The sequence below is a fragment of the Daktulosphaira vitifoliae genome, unplaced genomic scaffold (genome assembly GCF_025091365.1).
Source record: "Daktulosphaira vitifoliae isolate Bord-2020 unplaced genomic scaffold, ASM2509136v1 Scaffold_1, whole genome shotgun sequence".
Lineage (NCBI taxonomy): Eukaryota > Metazoa > Arthropoda > Insecta > Hemiptera > Phylloxeridae > Daktulosphaira > Daktulosphaira vitifoliae.
In genome coordinates, this window is record NW_026099572.1 from 12,271,114 (window position 1) to 12,294,444 (window position 23,331).

At 26.3% G+C, this 23,331-nt stretch overlaps 3 protein-coding genes and 1 long non-coding RNA gene across 6 annotated transcripts; 2 read left to right on the top strand and 2 right to left on the bottom strand.

Moving 5' to 3' along the window:
* Nucleotides 1-891: 891 nt before the first annotated feature.
* Nucleotides 892-1,731, bottom strand: LOC126905427 (uncharacterized). Its single transcript, XR_007703999.1, has 2 exons — nucleotides 1,534-1,731; nucleotides 892-1,154 (listed from the first exon to the last, which is right to left on the bottom strand). It is a non-coding gene; the product is annotated as an uncharacterized LOC126905427 (long non-coding RNA).
* A 2,627-nt stretch (nucleotides 1,732-4,358) lies between these two features.
* Nucleotides 4,359-14,964, top strand: LOC126910382 (forkhead box protein J1-B-like). Of its 3 annotated transcripts, none has more exons than XM_050692914.1 (5): nucleotides 4,359-4,493; nucleotides 13,269-13,485; nucleotides 13,562-13,737; nucleotides 13,803-13,938; nucleotides 14,133-14,964. In XM_050692914.1, exons 2-5 carry the CDS (start codon nucleotides 13,275-13,277, stop codon nucleotides 14,525-14,527), a joined length of 918 nt encoding a protein of 305 aa, XP_050548871.1. In that variant the 5' UTR covers nucleotides 4,359-4,493; nucleotides 13,269-13,274; the 3' UTR covers nucleotides 14,528-14,964. The 3 variants fall into 3 exon arrangements, with proteins under 3 accessions (XP_050548871.1, XP_050548872.1, XP_050548870.1); XM_050692915.1 differs by lacking the exon at nucleotides 4,359-4,493 and adding an exon at nucleotides 4,916-5,271; XM_050692913.1 differs by lacking the exon at nucleotides 4,359-4,493 and adding an exon at nucleotides 6,073-6,384.
* A 79-nt stretch (nucleotides 14,965-15,043) lies between these two features.
* On the bottom strand, nucleotides 15,044-20,001 carry LOC126899321 (otoancorin-like). The gene is made up of 8 exons (XM_050674146.1): nucleotides 19,964-20,001; nucleotides 19,788-19,921; nucleotides 17,837-18,012; nucleotides 17,502-17,657; nucleotides 15,767-15,912; nucleotides 15,578-15,698; nucleotides 15,401-15,517; nucleotides 15,044-15,325 (listed from the first exon to the last, which is right to left on the bottom strand). The coding sequence occupies exons 1-8, from the start codon at nucleotides 19,999-20,001 to the stop codon at nucleotides 15,113-15,115; spliced, it is 1,101 nt and encodes a 366-aa protein (XP_050530103.1). The 3' UTR covers nucleotides 15,044-15,112.
* LOC126910381 (multiple inositol polyphosphate phosphatase 1-like) lies at nucleotides 18,757-23,074 on the top strand. The gene is made up of 10 exons (XM_050692912.1): nucleotides 18,757-18,914; nucleotides 20,386-20,577; nucleotides 20,713-20,844; nucleotides 20,907-21,085; nucleotides 21,145-21,270; nucleotides 21,340-21,478; nucleotides 21,546-21,646; nucleotides 21,707-21,816; nucleotides 21,871-22,077; nucleotides 22,380-23,074. Exons 2-10 carry the CDS (start codon nucleotides 20,409-20,411, stop codon nucleotides 22,621-22,623), a joined length of 1,407 nt encoding a protein of 468 aa, XP_050548869.1. The 5' UTR covers nucleotides 18,757-18,914; nucleotides 20,386-20,408; the 3' UTR covers nucleotides 22,624-23,074.
* Nucleotides 23,075-23,331: the final 257 nt, after the last annotated feature.

The following is a 23,331-nucleotide window of genomic DNA, read 5'->3' on the forward strand; positions in this document are numbered from 1 at the left end:
TATAATAAAAACTAATACTTGAATACAGAGTGATCAGTTTATCTTAAATCACTTAATTATTTGTAAAACTAATAAGATATTGAAAAAATTTTTTGATTTTTTTAGTTAAATATATTTCTTGTTTTATCAGCTATTAATTACATTTTAGAATCATCTCTTATAACTTATAGGTGTGTCAACATTATTTTTCAAATGACAATGTATATATTAAGCTAGCTACTTAAATAGATTATGTAGTAATTAAGAAAATGACGGGTCAATAACAAATTTTAGATCAGTATTTCAGATGTAATGAAATGATGATTTTAAAAAGTAATCAATAACCGATAAATTAAAAAATAAATATAACTAAAAAAAAAACCAAACTTTTTTGTCAAATGTATTTATTTTACAAGTATTTGAGTGGTTTAAGATATACCATTTATTCTAACATAACTTAAGTTACTTAATTAGATTGATGTTTTAGCCAGAATTTAGAAAAATGTTTATATATATATATATACTCAAAAAAAAAAAAAAAATTCTCATTAATTAACTAATAAAAATATTAAAACCAATAAGTTCGTTTTTGAAACTAAAATAATATTTTATGAATTTTTTTTTTAACAAGTGATTTATCAAAAAATAATATTAAAAAGTTGCTCATGAAAATGCTTCATACTTGTTTATGATTGTAAAAAGAAGAATTGATCAACACATTATAACCATATAAGTTTTTGCAACAATATTTGATATGATCCAAAAAATAATCAATGTATAGTTTTAGTTTCTGTTCTTTTTCAATAATGTGGTTCAAATATTTTTATAAAAATATTTCAGTTTTATTATTTCATTAAATATGAACTTCAAAATTTTAAGGACTAGTAATGTATCAAAAGGAAAGAAAAAATATTAACAGTTTCAATTTGTTTATTGATTTAATAATATATTACCTAAAAAAAAAAAAATTTATTTTGACAGAAGATTTTTCAACCGTTTATATTACTAATTAGTGATCATATTAAATTGTATTCTTATGTTTCTATTCTTCTTCTTCTTCTACCTTTGGGAATTTAGTATTATAAAAGGGTACATATTGTAACACTAATTTCCAATCTGTGAAATAACATAGCATAGTAAATCCAGTGACTCCATAAAAACCAGCACTTGGAATACTAAAAAAAAAGTTTATCAACAACACACTTAGATTAGGGTATCAAAATTATTATCTTATTAACAAAAAAAATATCTTAAGAAAGAAAAAATTAAAGTGCAACAACAAAACATGTAAATAATATACAAAATAAATTTTTGTTTAAATAGATCTAGATAAAACGATAAACAAGTAATAGTTGGACATTAAATATTTATTACATTAATAATGTTAAGTAGATAATAATACATAATATAATTTATTACTAAACAAAATTAATCTTCTTTTACATATAATACATAAATTGTTAAGTTAACGAAAATTGTTTTGATTTTATTTAGTAAGAATTATGAGTTAAAGATTATTTGACCTTTATCATTTAATATTTTATTAAAACTTACTATTGGGCTGTTTGGGAAATATACTTCCTGCCGATTAATTTAGATACTAAACTCATGATGATGTCGGTATAAGTGAAAAATATCTCTACGTTTTAAAATTTAAGATAAAACTAAAAATGAAGAAATCAAATTGACTGTAATCTCAATAAAATGACTAATCTAGATCGCAAGGATGTGACTTTTTATTGATAAGAAAAAATAAAACTAACGTTAGTGAAAACAGCTGATTTTGAAATAAAATCTTAAAATAACTTATTTAGCAGAAATTTCATTTAAAATAAAGCAAAAACATGTATTTTCTACAGTAATTTAAATTTTCTTAAAAATCACATAAGTTTTGTGAAAAAAATAAAAATACATAAATAAATATATTGTGCAAATAGTTTGGTTTTGTTCGTTAATAAAATGAACTAAAATCGCTTTTGAATAATTCGACTTAACAGAACTCCTTTCCAAATTCCAATGAATTAAGAAAAAGAATAGCTTTTGGCTTACGAAAAAAGAGATAAATATTATAAGTTACATAGGATGTTATAGAATTTTTTATTACCATCACATTTAACCTCACTAAAAATTTAGCACTATAATAAATATTGTTATATGCTATTTACATATACAAAGTGGAACAGATCTAACTGATAACTCATATAACTTATGATCTACATTACATATACTTTTTTTTTAATCAATTTTTACAATATAGAACTATATTTAAAATATGTTTTATGTTATTTTTCGCAATTAAAAAAAATATTTTAAAAATTAATTTTTTTTTAAGATTTGAAGTTAGCCATTCTATAAGTAAGTTTTAAACAAAAATGTCGATACCAAAAACTCTTATTTTAATTCAGTAGTTTATACAGCATTTTGAAATTTGTTAAATTTTGATTTTTTATACAATTTTCCTATAGGAATCAAATATTATTATACCATATGTGGTATCAAATGTTAGACCATACTCTGTTATGTACAAAAGTAAACACTTTTTACGTTATTTACTAGTAACAGTACGCGATTTCTTGTAATGCAGATCATAAGTTATATGAGTTGTTAGTTAGATAAGTTCCACTCTGTGTATACTTTATTTTATATGATAGATTGTGATAATATTTGAGCAAAATTTTATTTGTTATATTTGTGTATTAAAAACACCAAACAAATTTTAAAAATGCCAGAACTTCTTAAAAAAAATATATATATATTTTTGGTTACTATTAAATATTAATAGTTTATAAATAAATGAGTAATAACAAAACGAAATTTCTGTAGTTTTCAAATAATTAAAAAAAGATTTAAATTCAAAAATGTTTTTTATTTGATTTATCTAAATTAAACATATATGAATTTTCATACTCATTCAATAACATTATTATTTTATGTTAACAGTGGCGTGCCAAGGAATTTTAAATGGGGAGTGATGTCATAACTAATAGGTATTAATACATCTAAATACATTTAATGGGGGTGAAAGAATTAGAAAAAGATTAACAAGGGGGCTTTAGAGATGAAGCCTCATTAAAATATTTATTAATATTTTGTGTTTTGTATGATATGATGTAATGTTGTTTACAAATATACAATGTAATAATTACAACTTTATTCAATTATTGCTGTTAAATACTTGATGCTAGAAAAAAAAACACAATGGGGAGGTATATGACCCCTATTCTCTCCCCTGGGCATGCTACTGTATGTTAATGTATACCTATTAATTTAGATTTAAGAGAATATTACCGTACTTGATCATATAATACTTTTAATTTGAGCCAAAAGATTTCTTTTAGGTTGACATTCTTCGTAAGTATGGTCGGGTTTCTCTCATTACATATGGATTACTTATGTAAGGCAATACAAATTTAGTTGTCTATTAAGTGAATATAAGAAGGGCTATTCTACCAGAAATTTCAACGAGGCCTTCAGATTTTATTTAATTTTAAATGAAAATTGTAACTATCTTGTTGAAAGCTCAATTTTACGTTTTTCACGCATTATTAATTAGGCAATGAATAAAGAATCACTTTGATCTCGATTATAAAAAGATATAATCCTGCATTTAAAGTGTAAATAGAAAAAGTAAAAAGTCATGAATTAAAATAAAAATTTGTCTTTATTAATAGTTAAAAAGAGTTTCTTAATTCTTCTATAACAAAAAAAAAAAATAAATAAAAAAAATTAGCACTTAGGAAAATTGAATTTTTATGCAATATAATTATTTATTTTTCATAAAAAAAAATTAAAAATAACTAGTGAATAATTTAATTAAACGATTAACTTTTTGAAGTTTCACAATACTCGGCGCGTGCTTTTGAAAGAGATCGTAAGGAGCCCCTTACTTCTTAAAATTAATTTCTGGCTGCGGCACTGTAACATTGAGAACATAGTACGCTTACTGTAAATAAACACTTGCAGGGTAAAATTGGAAACAATTGTCAGACGTGTAATTAAGGTCTCGTACTGGTCGACTAAACATCAATGCTGCGTAACGGCGGCGAGTGCCAGGTGATGTCGCTCTTTTCTTTTTTATTTTGCTGCTCCAAAATATTATTTTTTTTATGATTATTTTTACAATCATTATTGTTTACAAAATACACCTGGATCCGGAACAATAGCCTGTTAATACAGCGGGAAAACTTTATGGCCAATATAAAGTGATAAAATTACTCGGTTATGTCGCATGATATTTATTTTAACTAATTATTCACTATTTATCAACATTAACAGCACAAAAATAAATTATACAACTTAATATAATACATACCAATCCATAGAGTTTGCGTAAACTTATATAAGAAACATATGATAGTATTATTTTATTTGTCAGTATAGTGTTATAATAATTGAGTCGTCCAGTTGCAATTGGACGACAATTAAAATGTCAGTGATGTTTATATTTTGTTTTCAAATTAAACTTACTTGTTTTTCGATGAACGTAACCACTTTTTTCACAACGGAATAGATGAGTAAGTGAGTTATAGATGTATTTATCGACAAAAAATTCTTTCAACAAAACGTTATTAATTTTATATTGTTGTAACATGAAAAATAGTAATAGTATGTAATTGTATATTACAAATGTGACTCGTAGTATAAATTTTTCTTTTATAAGAATAATATTTTAATGTAAGGACATTATCATTCTAATCGATATCGTTAAAGGGACGATAGTAATCGTCTAATAATTATAAAGTAAAATGTTATAGCGATGAATATAGCCGCCTAGTAGTTTTAGTGTGTGAAAATTCAATATTGACATAGTAATGTCAGAAAGCGAGCATAACATATGACTTGACCCGTTACGATTGTGATTATCGACAAACGCGTGGCCACACCAATCATGTCATTTCGAAGAATTTGCTTAACTGTTAGCAACGGTCCAAACGGTAACACTAGTGTCTTAAGAGAATTTTATTTCTGTTGAATTCCTTGTACCGATTTCCTTATTTCTGTTCATTAATCGTTATACCAACGACGTTGTCTGCAGTCAAATAATAGCGGAAACCTTCTGAATCCCTGGTACCAGATTTTAAATTTTTTTTCTTCCTGTCGCGTTACAAACCGTTCTAGAAAATTCATGAAAGTTATTTTGCCTATACAAAACGCCTGATCACAATTATTAATATACGTTATACTCAGGTAAATATTTAAAGACAATAATGTTTGACGGTATCGATTAATTTTTCATTACAGTAAAATTCCAAACCTGTGTAATGCTAAGTTCTTCAAATGTTTAGTTAGAAAGTAAGTATAGAAATAAATAAAATTTTTTTTTTTTTAATAGAAAACTACTTTATTGAGAATTTTTGTTTTATTGAAAGCAAAAATATAACGCATTACATGTATATTAATATAAAACTTTTAAATGAAAAGTCATATATAAGATTACTTTTTTTACTCTTCTCAGCTATTCTAACCTTTCTTTACTGTTGATAACCAAAATTTTCTTTTTTTTTTTATAAGTATTTTACATTTCTAAACGGAGAAAATAATACATTTCTTCTCCTTGGACCTTTTCTTTGCTCAGCTATTTGTGGACAGCTAAATTAAGTTAGTTTAGTAAAAAATGTTTTTAGCAAGCTTACGGTTGATGAACTAAATGCCTAAAACTTTCTTTAGTTAAGATTTTTTGAGATAACATTTTTGAAAATATGATGGATGAAGCCCATTGTAAAAAAATTGGAATATTACTAAAAAGGACAGCACATTCTCATTAATAACACCCTAGAAGATGCCCATCAACAATAGGCTTCCGAATTAAAAATTCAAATTCTAATCTAGTTTTAATATCAATGAAATTCAATCTCAGAATGCCTTAGATTACGTTTAAATGTAATCAGACAGAACTGTTAAAAATTATAAAGGTGTATAGTTTATACTTGATACATGTCATACATCTTACAGGGAAAATCATTATGTAGCCGTTACAAATAAAAATTATCCACTATATAGTCTAATACAGTCTGGGGGTGGCAAAGGGTTGTCGGAGTTGTAAGACCACATGCGTTTGACGACTTGGTGGGGGTGTTGCGAACCCTGTTCCGGGCCGCTAAACCTAAAATGCATCACAGAACGTTTGGAAGTCGCGTGCGGCTGTTCCCTAGTGTAAAATATTTCGTAGGGCGGTACCGAATAGATGAACACAGTTTAATAACGGACAATTTTTGAATTTCATCTCACATTTCTCTAGTTATTTTCAAAACGAATACACGTATCATTAAACAGTAGACAAAAAAACAGACACTTTGCATATGAAAGTTTAGTTCGAAGCTATGTGCCTGTCAGTGAAGGTTTCCGTGTTTATCATTAGGGTGTGAAAAAATCGCTTCTCGGGTGCGAATTAAATGTTTAACTTGTGTAAGTATATATAAACATTATATTAAGTACACCATAAAAATTCATATTATTATTTTCGTTACTACTCTTTGTTGGCATCGACTTAAGAATAGCATGACATGTTTTTTCATAAATCGATGAAAAATTGGAAACATTTTTTTTTTTAATATTTGATTTTGTATCAAAGATGAGTAAGAGTACATTTATTACAGTAATTATCATATTACACAATAGCACAGAGTTCTTTTATTAACAATTTCACAGCAACAAAATGAAAACTCAAGCCCGTTGTAAACCATACTTGCTCAAGTCGAATTCAGGTCGTTATCCGTCATGTTCTAATTCATATTACAGTAATTAAATTCAAAATAGGAAAAAATTATTATATATTTTGTGTTATTAGTTAATTAAAATTATGTAAGTAAATAATCTTGTTAGTAACGGTAAATTTAGATAACAAAAAAAGACAGCGCACAATGCTAGAGTTTACCAATTTGCTACAATTATTACAATAATATATAAGTAACATTCAAGAAATGAATATTACTGACAATGGGCGGCATGGTCCCCTAGATCTTCTGGCTATGCCACTGTTTTTAAGTAATCATAAAATTGAATTTATGTAGGGTTGATAGAATGTCAATTAACTGGTCCAAATTTGATCAATTAACCATAGTGATTTTGACCGATCATAATCTGATTAAAATAAAAAATAAAAATTTTGCATCTAATATTAAATAAAAAAATTTTATTTTTTTTTATTCTTTTCTAAGACGGAAACTAATGCGTTAAAAAGTTGGAAGTTAAGATAGTTTAACGTTTTATCTTAACTAGATAAATTACTAAGTAACTTTGGTTTTATTTTTTAAATAAATTAAGTTATTATTCAGAAATTGTGATTAATAACCTAATTAATATAGTATTTAAATAAAATAAAATTTTCCTGAGGAATTTAAAATAATGAAAAAAATACATGAATTTGTGCCAAACGTAGTGATATTGGACTGTCTATGTCTTGAACAGCAATAATAGAGTTATGTGGCTTTTAAGTTTTTTTTGTAATAATATAAAATGTAAAAAAATAGATTTTCTGTTATTGCTTTATGGTAGATGGTTGAAGTTTATACTTATTTTTGGGGAAAAATTACCTTTTTTGTAGAACAGTAAAAATGTCTATTAACTAATTTAGCTTAGGTTAAAACGTTTTTATTACTTTTTAAAATAAATAGTAACTCAGTTTACTATTTAAGATTAGTTCTTATAATTTATAACTTAACTTTATAAGTTAGAAAAATTGATTAACTTCCAAACCTAAATTTTAAATAAAATAAAACTAATAGTTTGATTAATTGTGGCGTAAAACAAAAAACTATTTTTTTCTCTATGTAAACCTAATTTATTTTAATCGAAAGTCATTTTTAACACCAGCGTTAAAAACCATGTGCAAAACAATTTTACAGAACTTTAAAAAGAAGCATCTTTTTTTATTTAGTCATTTATTTAATTTGCGGAGTCTCGCGCGAGGACACACTTGCATGCCTTATGCACTATTATAAAAAATTGATTCGTTGCAAATATTCTTCTAATTCCTTTTTAAAATTAATTTCATAAGAATAATTTAAGTATTTAATAACTCCTCTCAACATAAATTTTTTTTTTTATAAAATTTAGTGTTATTTTCAAAACAATTTAAATAGAATGGCGTTTAAAATATTCTACATTATATATCGAGAGATTTGATTCAACTTTGCACAATATTTAGATGTTAAATGAATTTCGACATGTGTGCTGTTATTTTACAAATAAAAATGTTTGTATATTTTTGCATATATATAGTAGAAAATGTAAAATACAGAATGTATTTAAAATGAGTCCAATGAATCAATTGCATTAGCCCGAAGATTTCCAAAATCATTTTGGGATTCTAGAAATACATTTTACGAGTTTTATCGTGAACAATATTGATACCTTTATTAGTTAAAAATAATTTGATTTTTTACAGACTTTATAATGTCAAAAGTTTTTCGTAATGTGTAATGTATAATAATAATGGCTTACTTAATTATTTATTTCTATGTTTTAATTATTACTAAAATATTTATGAATTATTCTTTTGTAAGTAGTTAAATAAATAGATTAAAAATTCGTTCATATTTTTTATTATAATAGAGAAAACATTAATATTATTAAGTGAAATAATTTTTATAATTATTGCTAAGTAGACAAAAATATTTCTACACTAGGATATTAAATGAATATATTCTATTCTATAAGTAGACTACTTTTAATTTTTAGAAATGTAATAACTAATCTTAATAACGTTTTTGTTTCTATGATATACACAGGAATATTGTCAGTAATACTTATTTCAACATTATAACGGAATATATTTTATTATAAAACATAAATCTTACACGAAATAAACTTTTTAAAAATTTTTCATTATTGAAGAACCGTTTCAATAAACAAAAGTCAATTATGTTAATGGAAAATAATTAAAGTTAAATATGTTTACCATTAAAATTGATACTTACAAGTATCGATTTTAAGAAAAATAAATTATAGCTGAAAAAACATAGAATTTTGTACGCAGAAGACATGTGAATTATTTAGTTTTTTGCCGTTTGATGAAACTGAAATTATTTTATCAGATAAATAAAGTCGCAATACATTTTTTGCTGTTGCGTTTTGTGGTTTTAAATTGATGTAAATTACCCTTTTTCGGTCCCTGGCGAGTTAATGTGAAAATAGATATAAATCTGTTAATTTTGATGCCGCGTTTGTAGTTTGACCAACGACGGTCATAATGGTCGTTTATCGATCCGTAGGTGGTCAGCGAAAGGGTCAAGGGGGACCACCTACCTTATGCGTAGATATTGTATCCCTTTAGGTAGAGGTCGATGTCCATTGAAACAGAGCAGCGGCCATTTCATACTGAATATTACATAAGGCAAATGAAATAAGTTCATTGTGCACAACAATTTTCGATAGGTGTGCTTTATGCTTCTCACATGCTGTTAATGTTTCAACAATGTTTGCGCGAGTACTTTTATGTACAACATAAAATTTAGATTATGTAAATATATACTGAATTTTTCACATTATAATATACAAGCGTGTGTATCAAACTGTCCAACAAAATGTTTTTTTAAATAATTCAACTTAACCAAAGATTTTTCAAGTAGCTTTAATCAAATTTAAATTAGAGTACACCTACCAAATAAGAGTAATTGTTTATAAATAACGTTACTAGGTTTTATTATTTTTTTTTATCGTACGATTCAGTTAATAAATGGGGGTAATAAACTCTACACATAAAATAATATCAATAACATAAGCCATTGTAAATAGTCAATTATCACAGGACATAAAATGTAATTTATTTATTTTATCCTGATGTTATTAAATAATATCCATTATATGACGTGAAACATTAATATACTTTATTGACAAATTTAAACAAAAATATTGGGCGAGTTATTTTGTCATATTCTTAATTTAGTTCAAATTTATAGTACTTTAATCTAAAATCAAATCTATAATCTACTTCAAAGGTTTGATGTAATTCTGTGAAACACATTTTTTACAGAAATTATCTAGTTTTATTAAGAATATCGTATATGTGTAGCTAAATTGCATACTCTGAGCGCCTTTCAATAACTGTAATAAAAGACAACATTAGCCATTTTCGTTTTTAAAATTTTAACTTCGTTTTTATTTACATTCTTATATTTAATTATTATCTTTTAACTTGAAAATTATTTTTTTCTTAGAATATAAATTCGATATATTCCAATGCGTGAGCAATTTTAGAGAGAAACTATTAATTTAGTTATTAGATTAACTGTATGGTTTTTATTTATATTTGTGTTACGACATCCAAGATATTTATAAAAAAATCCAATGAGGGTTATTCTTTTCTAAAGAAATTTTTCACAATTAACAGATCGTATGTTTTTAGCTGATAAAACATGTAAATAAATAGATTTTAAAATGTACGTTTTTAAATTCAAAGTATCATAATGTAAATGGCTACAATAAAATGTTCTCTTTGTTGATAAATTTCCATCCACGGTTGTCTATGGATTGTGTGTAGTTTTATCACATTTTTCATAAAAAAATTATAATTGACTGCTGATTATTGAAGTATAAATAAATTTTCAATGTGGTTAGTTCGTATTTAAAATATTATCTTAATACTAAATAAATATAAATTAAGTATCATTGTCAATATAATTTTCAAATGCAATATTGAAAAATAATTTTATCACTATAGATATTAAAATATGCTATGTAAATTTTGATTAAATAAAGCTCTGATAATCACTTAGGATAATAAAATAGTTATTTTTCATTTACATAATTTTGTTATTAAGTCAGTTTTATAGAAAAAAAATTGCGTGATGCATACATTTATCGAAATATTAATCTGAGAAGGACAAACTTTTATTATTTGCAGTTATTTTAAGTAACCAATGTAGACCAACTAACAATGACTCATCATTGTTATTTCACTCAGTGAGCTGTATAGAACAGAATATTCAAGCCAAGTCGAGTACTAAAGAACGAAAAGCTATGGCCAATGTGTTTTTCTTAAGTGCTAGCATGAAATATTTCAAAAGAGAATTGTAACTTTTCCGTCTAATGGGAAATGACTAAAGCGGTTGAGTAGTTTTTTGTTGGCAGTAAAACTTGATATATACATACTTATATATTCGTATATGCGTCTAAACCGGAAAATATTATTCTTGTAGTTGTGTTGAATACATAGATGGGTACTGAGTATCGACGAAAAGCGAGCGCGCTTGCGCCCGTTAAGCCCTTACTTCGAATACAGACACGCCTACACTATACGCTACCCAATCCATTCTGTGCACCGGACAAGGGTCTGACAAAATAACCCCTGAATTATTTATCCCTAGCAAGCTAAGTACGTACGCCGCAGTTGGTTGCCGGTTGGATGTAATAGGGTAGTTGATGACAGTTTTCCCACGTAGTTCTGCCCATCTTTATGTCTTCAGAGGGAAAATATATATTTTTTCGTGTTGTTAAATCGATAAAACCACCAGCGATTGTTTGCTCTTAGATGTAAGATGGCTGTTTTTCACATACGAGCCGCTCACAGAACAAAGAAAACTACGTAAAATTCATTTTAGAAAAAACACTACGTAGAATAAGCAAAGCTGGTCTTGAACGAGTTATTTAGTGACTGATTAACGTACATTTTTTGTATTCTTCGTCAAATCCCGCTTTTTAAATAAATCCTAAAAGTGGTTTCATTTTATTTATTTTTAATGTTAGGTTAAATATAAGAAAAGGCATATTTTTTGTTGTATAAAAAAAAAATTAACAAATGGAAAATCGTTTTTAGTCCTCCAAAAATATTATCACCTTACGCCTTCTAGTACTTAACTTAATTCGTCAAGTTTTTTTAACAAACTTATATAATTTTAGCGAGTTAAAAATAAATTATTAACTTGATTTTTTAAAGCTATTTAACTTACCATAGAAACATAGAAAATTTTTTATTGATAAGTGTGTGACAGTATAATTTATCATATGTTATTGAAATTAAATAATATTAGCCACGAGTAATTAATTTTTATTATATATAATAATTTATATTTTAAACTATCACTTCTTTCCACTTACAACAATGACTTTTTATGAAATGTATTTCCGAAATATGGTAATATAAGGACCAGAACCAAAATTCTAATGACGCTCCCATATGATAGGTGTCATTTAAGCTTTATATTTTATTTTATATGTTAACGAAAATTCTGAATTTCGGGGGCCATTGTTGCTTTTGGCTTCACTTTATACGTTATTAATGCGAGGTGCACTATCAAGTTCTTAAATATTCTATAGCAATATTTTTTCAATGTTTTTTTTTTACCATTAAATAGATAATTCATTATAAAACTAAGTTAAGGTCAATACGTTATGTATATGTGTAATATAGTATTTGGTGCACGGCGAATGTTCGATAAAAACATCAGGGGACACGCAATTTAGTATGTTGTTTGTTTTTAAATTTGATCCGGTATAGATATTGAGTACCTATAATTTGACAAAAAAAAATATCAAGGACACATTTTTTTTAAATTTATTTTATTTTATCCTATACATCTGAAAAAAGTCATTGATAGAATTAAGGCTCACAATTTAAAATCTACAAAAACAATCTACTTGATGGCCAGTTGCCGTTTATTATTTTCTGTTTTGTACACAATAAATTGTTGATTGCACGTACCTTCAATATTACATTCGGCATACACGTATATATTAATATGTAACGAATGTTTTTAAAAGAAAAAGGCACAATGACGATCAGTGTTATGTTATCGTCGATATTTCACATACACACACACACATACTCATCGTAACAGTTAAAGGGCTCGTGACGCTTCCTATTCATAACAAAATCATTTTTTGTAAAGCTAATAATACGCATCGAAGGTACATTACAATAATACAATCGTTTCTCCCCCTTCGGAAATATAACTTTACCTTTAATACCAACGCCGGTGTCCTTAATATTATGTAAACTATAATACTATCGGAGTGTGTCAAGTGATTAATAATCCTACGACACTCAGGTAAATGAACCCCTTGGGCTGCAGCATACATTTGTAAGGGGAGAAAAATCGAGCATGAACCTGCCCCGATATCCTGCACGCATGTGCCCGGAAGTCGGTTGTTAATCGGTCGGAAACGATCTCGGGGGAACCGGTGTTGGCACCCCTAGACAAATAAAACGCACCCCTGGGGAGAAGTTAACGATTTTTACTTTGTTTATTTCCAAATCACTTGTGCGAACGAAGAGCAAGTGCTTCGGGGAACAGCTTTCATAAACGTTCGGTGATTGAGCCAATTAAAGACGGTCATGTTCGTTTTTTCAGCTCATCATGTTGGAAGTCAAGAGTTCATTACCAATGCTTCCAACTTCGGCCAGTTCAGAACTGGATACAGATTTAACCAGTCTCAATTGGTTACACAGTTTAACGAATATACTGGCTGTGCCATCATTACCAACACCGCCAGAATCGCCCAACTCACCTGTGCGTTCGGCTGACCAGAATCCGAAAAAACTTCCCCACAAAATACGCTTCCAAATGAGTAAGGAATTTTTTTTTTAATGAATATGATGATGATGATGATGATGATAATAATAACCATGTTCTAATGGGTAAAGGTTTGGAAAGTGCTGAACAGTATAAAAAAAATGGTGACAAGAAACCGCCGTTTTCGTATTCAACTTTAATTTGTATGGCCATGAAAGCCAAAGGCAATAAGGTTACGTTGAGTTCTATCTACTGTTGGATCAAAGAAAACTTTTTATACTATCGAAATGCTGATCCAAGTTGGAAAGTATGTATTATTATGACATTTTTATTTCTTTAAGTAATAATTTATAATTGATGCAATATATTTAGAATTCAATTAGACATAATTTGTCGTTGAACAAATTTTTTGTCAAAGTACCACGTTCTAAAGACGAACCAGGTAAAGGAGGTTTTTGGAAATTCGATGTTGATTGTTTAGAAGGAGGAGCACGGCGCAAACGAACAAGTAAGTCCTTTTTTGTTATTTTGTAATAAGCATTGCAATAATAGAACTTTTAATTAAAATTAATTAAATGATTTTTAAAAAATCGTCGAGGAAAATTAGATAAAACAGTATTTTTTACCAAATTTAAAGTTTCTTTTGAGTATCGAATATTTATTAGAAATTAAATCGACAGTTTTCTGTTTCTGTATTTTTAGGTAATCGTAGACGGACTAGCCGAATACAGACAAAGAGTGCGGCTAAGGTTCAGGACGTTATGACTGCGGAAGATGAAAAAGCGTTAGAGCTAGCTGTTCAGTCACTAGAAGAAGAACAGCGACATATGGATAATTTGGACGGTTTTAATCAGCAACACCCGTTGATACTTCCTGTGGATGAATCAATGGGTGAACCTGAGTTGGTTTACAGCTGTTCCATAAATGCAGCAACCGTGGATCCGTTCATGTCTTCTGTGGTCGATTACACTGTTATTGACATACCTAACGAACATTCGCAGCAAATGGCAACAGACGAAGAACTTACCATGTTGACTAACTTGACGTGGGATGACTCGCAAATGGACCTGCTTGACTCGTTACTCGATTCTTTATAAATTTGTGATTCGAGTTTACATCATACGCGCGAATTTGCCTTCATAAGATAATCTTCATAAATGTTGTAAAGTGTCAAAGTGAAACTAGTCTCTTTTTGTTTAATTTTAATTAAAATTACTTGAGTGATATTGAAAACTGTTTTAATTTATCTTTTTTATATAAAATATGATTTGACTTGCTAGTTTTTTTAAAATGTTTATCATGTTTATTGACAATTTAATTTAACACAAATATGGATGTTAAACATTTGGCATTAATCATTTTGTCTATTATTTGTAACAAACGACTATTCATGTCTAAAACGATTAGGAAGTTTGTATATTAATACAGATAATAATTGTAGATAATAACAATTAAATTTAATATTTTTTTTGAAAAAATAAACATCTGTAATATTAACAAAGTAATTTTTTGAAGAGTTTTATCCATTGAGCCTTCTTGAAATTCGCACAGAATTATGATATAATAATATATACTACTTATGGAAGTTATTTTAAGTTATTTAATTATTTATGTAAATTATATGGAATAAGAAAAACAATATATGAACTTAATCATGTGTTACTAATAATTTATCAATTTAATTATGTATATAATAAAATGTGAATTATTATTATAAAAAAACACCACCATGTAGTACTATTTTTTGAGTAAGAACTTTTTAAAACCGATCCAAATAAGTTTGTTGTTCTTTGAATAGCGTCTAATTGATCGGCACTTAATGATGAACGCTGATCATATGATAGAGCATGTACAGACGATAATGATAAGTGAGATAATTGTTCAATCGTCATTGACTTGAAAATAAATTAGTTTTACTGATTCATTTATTATTTACTATCGAAAATATAATCACTATATTTTTTACTCACTTGAAGCGTTGTACTAGGTAAACACTGCATACTCGAAGCGGCTAAGCCTTCAAAGGCTTCTGGATGAATATTTCGGACCGAATCTAGACCTGCTATTACACATCCGATTAAAGCTATCTGATGAAAAAGTTTTGTTGATTTAATATAAAATCATTTTAATATGATTAATGTACTTACTTGAATTGCTGTCCACTCTGATGGATCTCCAAACGCATCTTTGGTTTTTGCTAAGTTAGCTAATTCTTTCATTACATCTTCAGGACAGTACAACAGATTTGAAATATCTGCTGCGGCAGCTCTTTGAAAAATATTTTAATATATTAAATGCCCGTCTTAATAAATAATAAAAATATTATAACTTATTACTTGAATGCTAAAGGTTTGATTTCAGCTATTTGCGTATTATTGAATACGCACAAAATTTGTCCAAGAGCTGCTAAATCGTAACCACTGAAGTCAGAAGGATTTTTATAGCTCCATTGATATTCAATTGCTTGTTTTAAAAATATCAGCTAAATATATTAAATGAAACACATTAAACTTTATCTTTGAATAATATTTTGAAAATTTTAAGAATTTCGAAGATAACTTAAACAACTTTTGATCCGATTAATATTTTTTTTTAAATATTTTATATACTTATGGGCTATAATAATAATGTAATAAATACCATTTTTATAATTAAATAAAAAATTATAATTTAAAAAATTTACAAGAAATGTTTAAAAAAAATTCAATATAGCCATTTTTTAAAATAAATTTTAAGAACTAAGTTGGTGAAAACATTTCTCATTAATGTTTTGTAGTTAATTTTCTGTAACATTTTAAATTTTATAAAAATTCAAATTTTTCTATATTTATTTTACAGTATTAAACACTGGTTATGTTTTATAAAAAAGGACAAAAGTAAACATAATTTTTTCACACTAAATATGATATGTGTATGGATTTTTCCATGAAAATTTTTGATGTAATGACCGGCTTTAATTCAAATAAAAACACGAACAATACCTATAACTTAATAAGTAGTTTTATCTCGTTAGAGAATCTCTTTAGTAGATAAATCTACTTATACTAACTAAAATTATAATTTATTTATCACGAGTCAAGATTTATATTATAGTAAGTATAAGGTCTATTATATTTACAAACTTGATATTAATACGATGATACGATATTTGATAAGGCAATTATTACTAATCACTCTCATTTAAATGCATAAGTAATTTTCATGGAAAAAGTTACACACCTCCAAATTATAGTAATCATGAAAAGATAGTGTTTTTTTCTGTCCTTTTTTCAACACGTATTTCAATGTTTAATACCATAAATAATACATTAATAAGATATTTTTTTATCAACATTTTTCTTGAAATCTTCTCTATAAAACAGCTATCTTAATTTTTTTTTTACATTTTATTTAAAATTTTTAAATAATTTATATTTTTAATAAAATGTAAAAAAATGAGTTATTAAGATATAATTATAGACCTAACGTATAACTATTATTAAAAAAAAAAAAAAAATCATCTAAAAATATTAACTGGATTAAAAGTTATTTAAGTTGTCAGTAAGGGCGGGCCACTCTGTTTACTAATAATACGGTTTAATTTTTAGTGTATAATACACAACTTTATAAGTATTTTTTTTAGGCCAAAATTTGACTAAGAATAATTATTTTATTATCTACTTTTTATATATTATAATTCTTTTTTTAATGATTTAAAAGGTTTAAGTTATTAAAAAAACTAACTTTTATAAAAATATTAATTTATTTAAAAATAGTGTAGCTTCTTTATGTGACACTTGTAAAAGTATAATAATTATCTAAAATAAAAAAAGATAATTTAATAAAAAGAAAATTTTATCATTATATTTAATAATTTTGATTATTTTATAAATTAATAATATTTTGAATCAATTTAAATTTTAGTTATTGTAAAAACTCAAGTTAACTATTTTATGATATTTCAATAGTGCTATAGGTAGCTAACTGACCAAGTCTTGGTCATAGACAAAAAATGATTATTGTAGTTAATGTTTATGTTTTTCACATATCATTTTTTTTTCATTATAGGTAGATTACTAAAGAATTATTTACTTGTTCTTCAGAAAAATTTCTATACTTTCCAAAAGCTGCAATTGTTTCAATATCTGTTAAAGATATATTTAAAAAATCTAGTGCAGGTATACCAGACGCTATCCATCCAAGCAGTTGAAGATCCTCTTCTGGTACATTATCAACAGTTTTGTGCACCTAGAAAAATTAACAATTTAAATAAGTATTAAATATGGAATAGAATAATATGATTCACATTTTAACATCACATAAATAAATTATTTTGTATAAAAAAAATCTAAAGAAATACAATAAATATACTTTATATTTATAATAAATAATAACTTTATAATGCTAGTTAATGCTTTCAATAATACCTTTACTAGATCTTTCCATAGAGCAGTAGCAATATGTTTTTCTAATCGGTTTTTACCCATTATGGTTAGACACGTTTTTAACTGTTCTTTGTTTTCCTGGGTTATTAAACCATTTATGTCTGTTTTTGAAAATTTTCCCTTTCGTTTAAGTAGGGACTCATCACAACTCTTAAGTTCTATAATAGAAATCAAGTAGAAAAAAAGGATGTAAATCAATGGTAACCTTGCTAAATTCATTCTAATACTAACAATAGATTGTGAATAATACTTTATTCTAATACTTGATTTTTAATCAAAATCACTACTTAAAAATGTAAATATTCATTACTTTCTTTAATTGAACAGGGATTGATTTTTTTGTGATACAAACTGACAATATATATAATGTATAAATTCCTACTTAGTTAATTAAATAATAATGTTTGAATGGAATAATTTATTTGCTAAAACTACAAATTTTAATGAGTCTTCGTAAAGATATTTAATAGATATTGGTTTTTTTTGTGCCTTTCTCAAAATCAGTTAAAATTAATTATGTAAACATAACATGCTTGTAAAAAAAGGGATACATCCCGTAAACTAATATAATAAAGAAATAAATTGCCCAATTTTTTTTTTTGTAACTTTTTATGGTTATTATAAAATTTTAAGCTATATTCTTTATATGGTTTTATAATATCGTCAGAATTATTCCTAGATTAATGTTTTACTTGCACATATTAATGATGCGCTCTTTTTAAGCGTCGTATTACTAAGAATATTTCTTCTAAAGGACATACTCATGTCTGTAATTTATAACAGTATACCTTTGATTTATATTCGTATAACATAGGTAAAATATAAAAAGTGTACCTGCAAGTACTTACCTAGCACGTATGACCAGCTGTTGGTGCATAGTGCAGTGAACTCAGCTATGTGGTAGGGGCCAGTAGTTTACGACGCATAAGACAAACCAAAACCAGTCTTAGTTCGTAAACAGTCAGCTCGCTATGAACGATGGTATGTGTTAAATAGAAAAAACAATATTATTTTCTAAAAAAATGAATGTTATATGAATTGAAACTACTAAAACTTTAAGGTAAATAACTTAGTATGAATAGTTGATGAGTTGAAAAGTTTTCATATTATATATTATAAAGCTCTTATATTTTGTAGTTAAAACTTAGCTTTAATGTTATCAAAATATAAATTGATGCTTTGAAATGTTGATAAAATATTTTAATATTTATTAAATTACTGGAAGAAAATAGTTTTTAATGAATTGTTCGTATTTAAATTTAAATTTAATCATGAATTTAAATTATGAATCCTTGAATCAAAATATTATTTAACTTGTTGATTTAGTGTGAAAATTAATATTTAAAAAATAGAAACGTCAATATTGGTTTTCTTAGCAGTAGTAGGTGAATATATTTTCGAGAATACATTAGTATGTCAGCGAGCGTTCGTCTATTAATGTTTTATAAGTCATTCCTCGTGTGACACGTAAAAATTATTTGTCTTTTCTAAGCAATATTGTTGTTAAATTAATAAGACTGTCGTTCGTAGATCCAATAAATATTTACTACAAAATAATATGTCTTTTTCTTTTTTCAATTGAAGTCTCCAGTAATTTAAAAAATCATATATAAATGTCAAAAACAAATATGGTTATTATACCAACAACTAGTATATTATTTTTTACTGGTATTATTTATCATAATTAGTTTTTTAACAAATGTATGTAGTAACTTAAAAATTTTCTTTATTAACATTCCTTTATTGTATGAACGGACGACGAGTGTCCATAAAAAATAAAATATACATCTACATATTTACTAGTATATTTCTGTTTAAAAGAAACGTTATTTTTGTTAAATAGTTAAAAAACTATAGTTAAGAATATTAAGCCATAATAAAATATACTTAGTTTTATAATTATAGTTAAAATAATGTAACTTAATACAAATACCGGTATCAGTACTTCTGATTTTGAATGATCTACAAATATTTTTAACAACTGTTGCTATAACGTAGAAATCGGCGAGGACATTCGTACGTAAAACGTAAACCGTATAAAATATAAATATATCTGATGACCTTTCTCTACTTGTTAAAAATTAATTGCCGAGACAAATTTTCAATTGCTTCTGCTTGTCATTGTTATAAATGTTTGTACGCGTCATTTTGCTACTGTTTTGCAGATTTTGAGTTCGGCGATTACATTTAACATGTAGTGGCTTATAATATCTGTATGAAGTTAATTAACTATCATCAATATATTTGTCTCATTTACTTGCTTTAAATTTTAAAAAATACTCGAAGAAAAATGACGCATAGTTTTTGGTATAAAACTATATCATTGTTATGAAATTGGTAGTATATATGATTTGTTTTTACATACAAATAAAAACAAATCGATATACAAGTATATCGATTGATTATATATTATGCGACAGATTTAACGCTCAGTAGTGTATATTATATTTATACATTAAATTGATAGTGAGACATAAAAAATAAAAACAATCTTGTTTAGTTATATACTAATTCATAAAATTGACTCATAGAATATTTGGTCTATCTACGAACAATGAAGAGTCCACAATTAGGACTAATACAGCTGTTTTTATTACCTCTTTTACTGGCGTATACTGAAGGCCAAGCATGTTTCGAACCCACAGATTCCGATCCATACCTCTTTTTCTCACATAAAACAGCATATCAGCTAGTCTACAACTCAAAATTTAAGCCCGTACCTTGTAAGTGTACTTTGATATTTTCTAATTTATAAATACAAAAAATTGTTTGATAATTGTGTCAAATATATTGGATTCCTAATGGTATAATGAGATGACATTTTCGCAAAATTATAAAAATATTGCTTTTTTGCTTAGATTGTCAGCCGAAATTTATATGGATGTTTATCAGACATGGCACAAACTACCCGACTACTAATGAATCCTTAGCAATTCGCCAGTTGCATTTGTTCAAAGATAGAGTGATAAAAAATCACGAAGAACGTCATGGTTTGTTTATTAATATTAGTCTTATTTAATATGTTGTTAATATTTTTTTTAATTTTTTACAGATGGAAATTTGTGTAGAAATATACTGGATAGTTTAAAACGATGGGAGTTTGAAGTAAGTCCTATGTCTGAAGATGACATTTCTCCTCAAGGAAAAATGGACATGCGTTTGATGGCTAAAAGGATAAAAGATAAATTAAGTGGATTGTTGGTTAACAATATTAACCAAAATACATTCAAAGTAACATTGCAGTATAATTATTCTCAAAATAAGTTGGTTATTAATTAGTTTTATTACAGTTTCTTTCTAGCGAGGATCGTAAAATGATGAACAGCGCTGAAGAATTTTCTCGTTCAATGTTTGGAGATGATTTTAGATCGATGATATCAATTGATACTGTGTCAAGTAATTCTAGTTTTATTGGAGTACGTTAGCATTATCTTCAACTTTTTATTAAAAATGTTCGTCTTTATTAATTAATTTCTATAATTTAGTTTGAGGATTGTCCAAAACAAGAAATTCCAAAAAATGAAGTTCATCCAGAGGCTGTAAAATTTAGAAATTCACCAGAGTATTTGAAAATGGTTAGCCAAATCAGTGCCAGGTTGGGCTTCCGGGATAACATAACTGACTGTAGACATTTTTTTTTATTTATCTAGTGTTAAAACTCATAAACTTACTTATAATTTTATTATTTCAGCTATCATACACGCTATGTATGAATCATGTCGCTATAATAAAGCATTGGTTTTAGATTCTTATCCGGCATGGTGTAACTTGTTCACTAGACAGGAATTACAAGTGAATTTTTCAATGTAATCTTAATTTATTGACGATGAAAATTAATTTCAAATGTTTCAGATTTTAGAATATTATGAGGATTTAGATTTTTACTACAAATACGGATATGGAGTTGATTTCAATACCAAAGTAGGATGTCCAATGGCCCAAGAGATAATGAATTACTTAAGGTAAAAAGTTTTGAATATTAGAGTGACATAATTTTTTACTAGCTTTGCTCACAGTGATGCATCAAAACAACACAGTGACTCACCAACAGCTGTATTTAGATTTGGCTCATCCGCCGGACTCTTGGCAACTTTAATTGCATTAGACATAGCAAAAGATTCAGTACCATTAACGAGTGATAGTTATTATTTACAAAATCGTCGACAATGGAAAATGTCTCAAGTAGATCCGTTTGCTGGAAACTTAGCTGTTATATTTTACAAGTATAAATTCAAAATTATATTTATTTAAAAAAATATGTTTATTTAGTTTTAAGGAGCTATTGATACTATTAATTGAAGAGGTCAGTGAATAAGATATTAACTGACATTTTTAAAGTTGTTTATAAATTCTATTTTGTAACTAAATATTAAAAAGCTAATTTTTTTAATATTTTATATATGAAATAATTTATAAGAGGGAAATATCGTTTTAAGTATGCTCTATAATATTCTATAACTTAGATATATAATACTTAATATTTATATCTTCTGACCTCTTTAATTTCGGTAAATATTATTTTTAGGTGTGATCAAGGTGATGATGAAAACAAAGTAATGTTTTATTTAAATGAAGGTGTATATGATTATCCAGGATGTAATGTTGGTCTATGTTCCTGGAAATTTTTGGAAAATAAATTTAAACATTACCTTGAACAAAGAAAATGCATTGATGTTTGCCATGATCGTAATTTAGCATCTGGCATTCAACATTTTTCTATTCTGATAGTTATACTATTAGCTGTTAATATTATATTTGTAAGCTTATAAAAATAGTATGTACAACTAGCAATTGTATATTATATAAAACTTCAACTACCAACGTGATATATATTGTCATATAAGTTATTATAATTTTTCGTTTAGCTACATTACTATAATTTACATTACATATATTATCCGTGATGTGAAATCATAAAGGAATACAAAAAGAGCCACTCTTATCCTGTAAAAGAGAGAACCGTTAAAGATGTAAGTTTCTTTTCCTAAAGAAATTAATGTTCATCATAGTAAAATACAAATGCGCACGTGTGTATACTTTAAAAAGTTTAGAGATCTCAAAAATTGTATTTGTTAATGATATAAAAATATTTTATACTATAATGTAAGATGAAAAAAATCGTATGCAATCCTTCTTCTGATTAATCTGTCGTATTTCGGATTAAACAAGTAGATAGAATAATTGGATTTGTTCATAATAATAAAAGTGACTATAGTTTTATTAAGATTAAATTATTTTAAATTATTGTTTTGTATAACTTTAAATTTCTATCATAAAAGCTAAGCTAAATTGTATAAGTTAGAAAAAATTACTTTTATAGAGCACGGCAAATTGTTTTTGTATGATTATATATTATATTATTTTATATTACTTAAATGTTTTATGTCACGTTTTAGCTTCGATGCGAAGCGGAGAAGGTATTAATTTTACTATGATGTGTTTTTTTTTTTTTTTTTTTTTTTTTTTTTTTTTTTTTT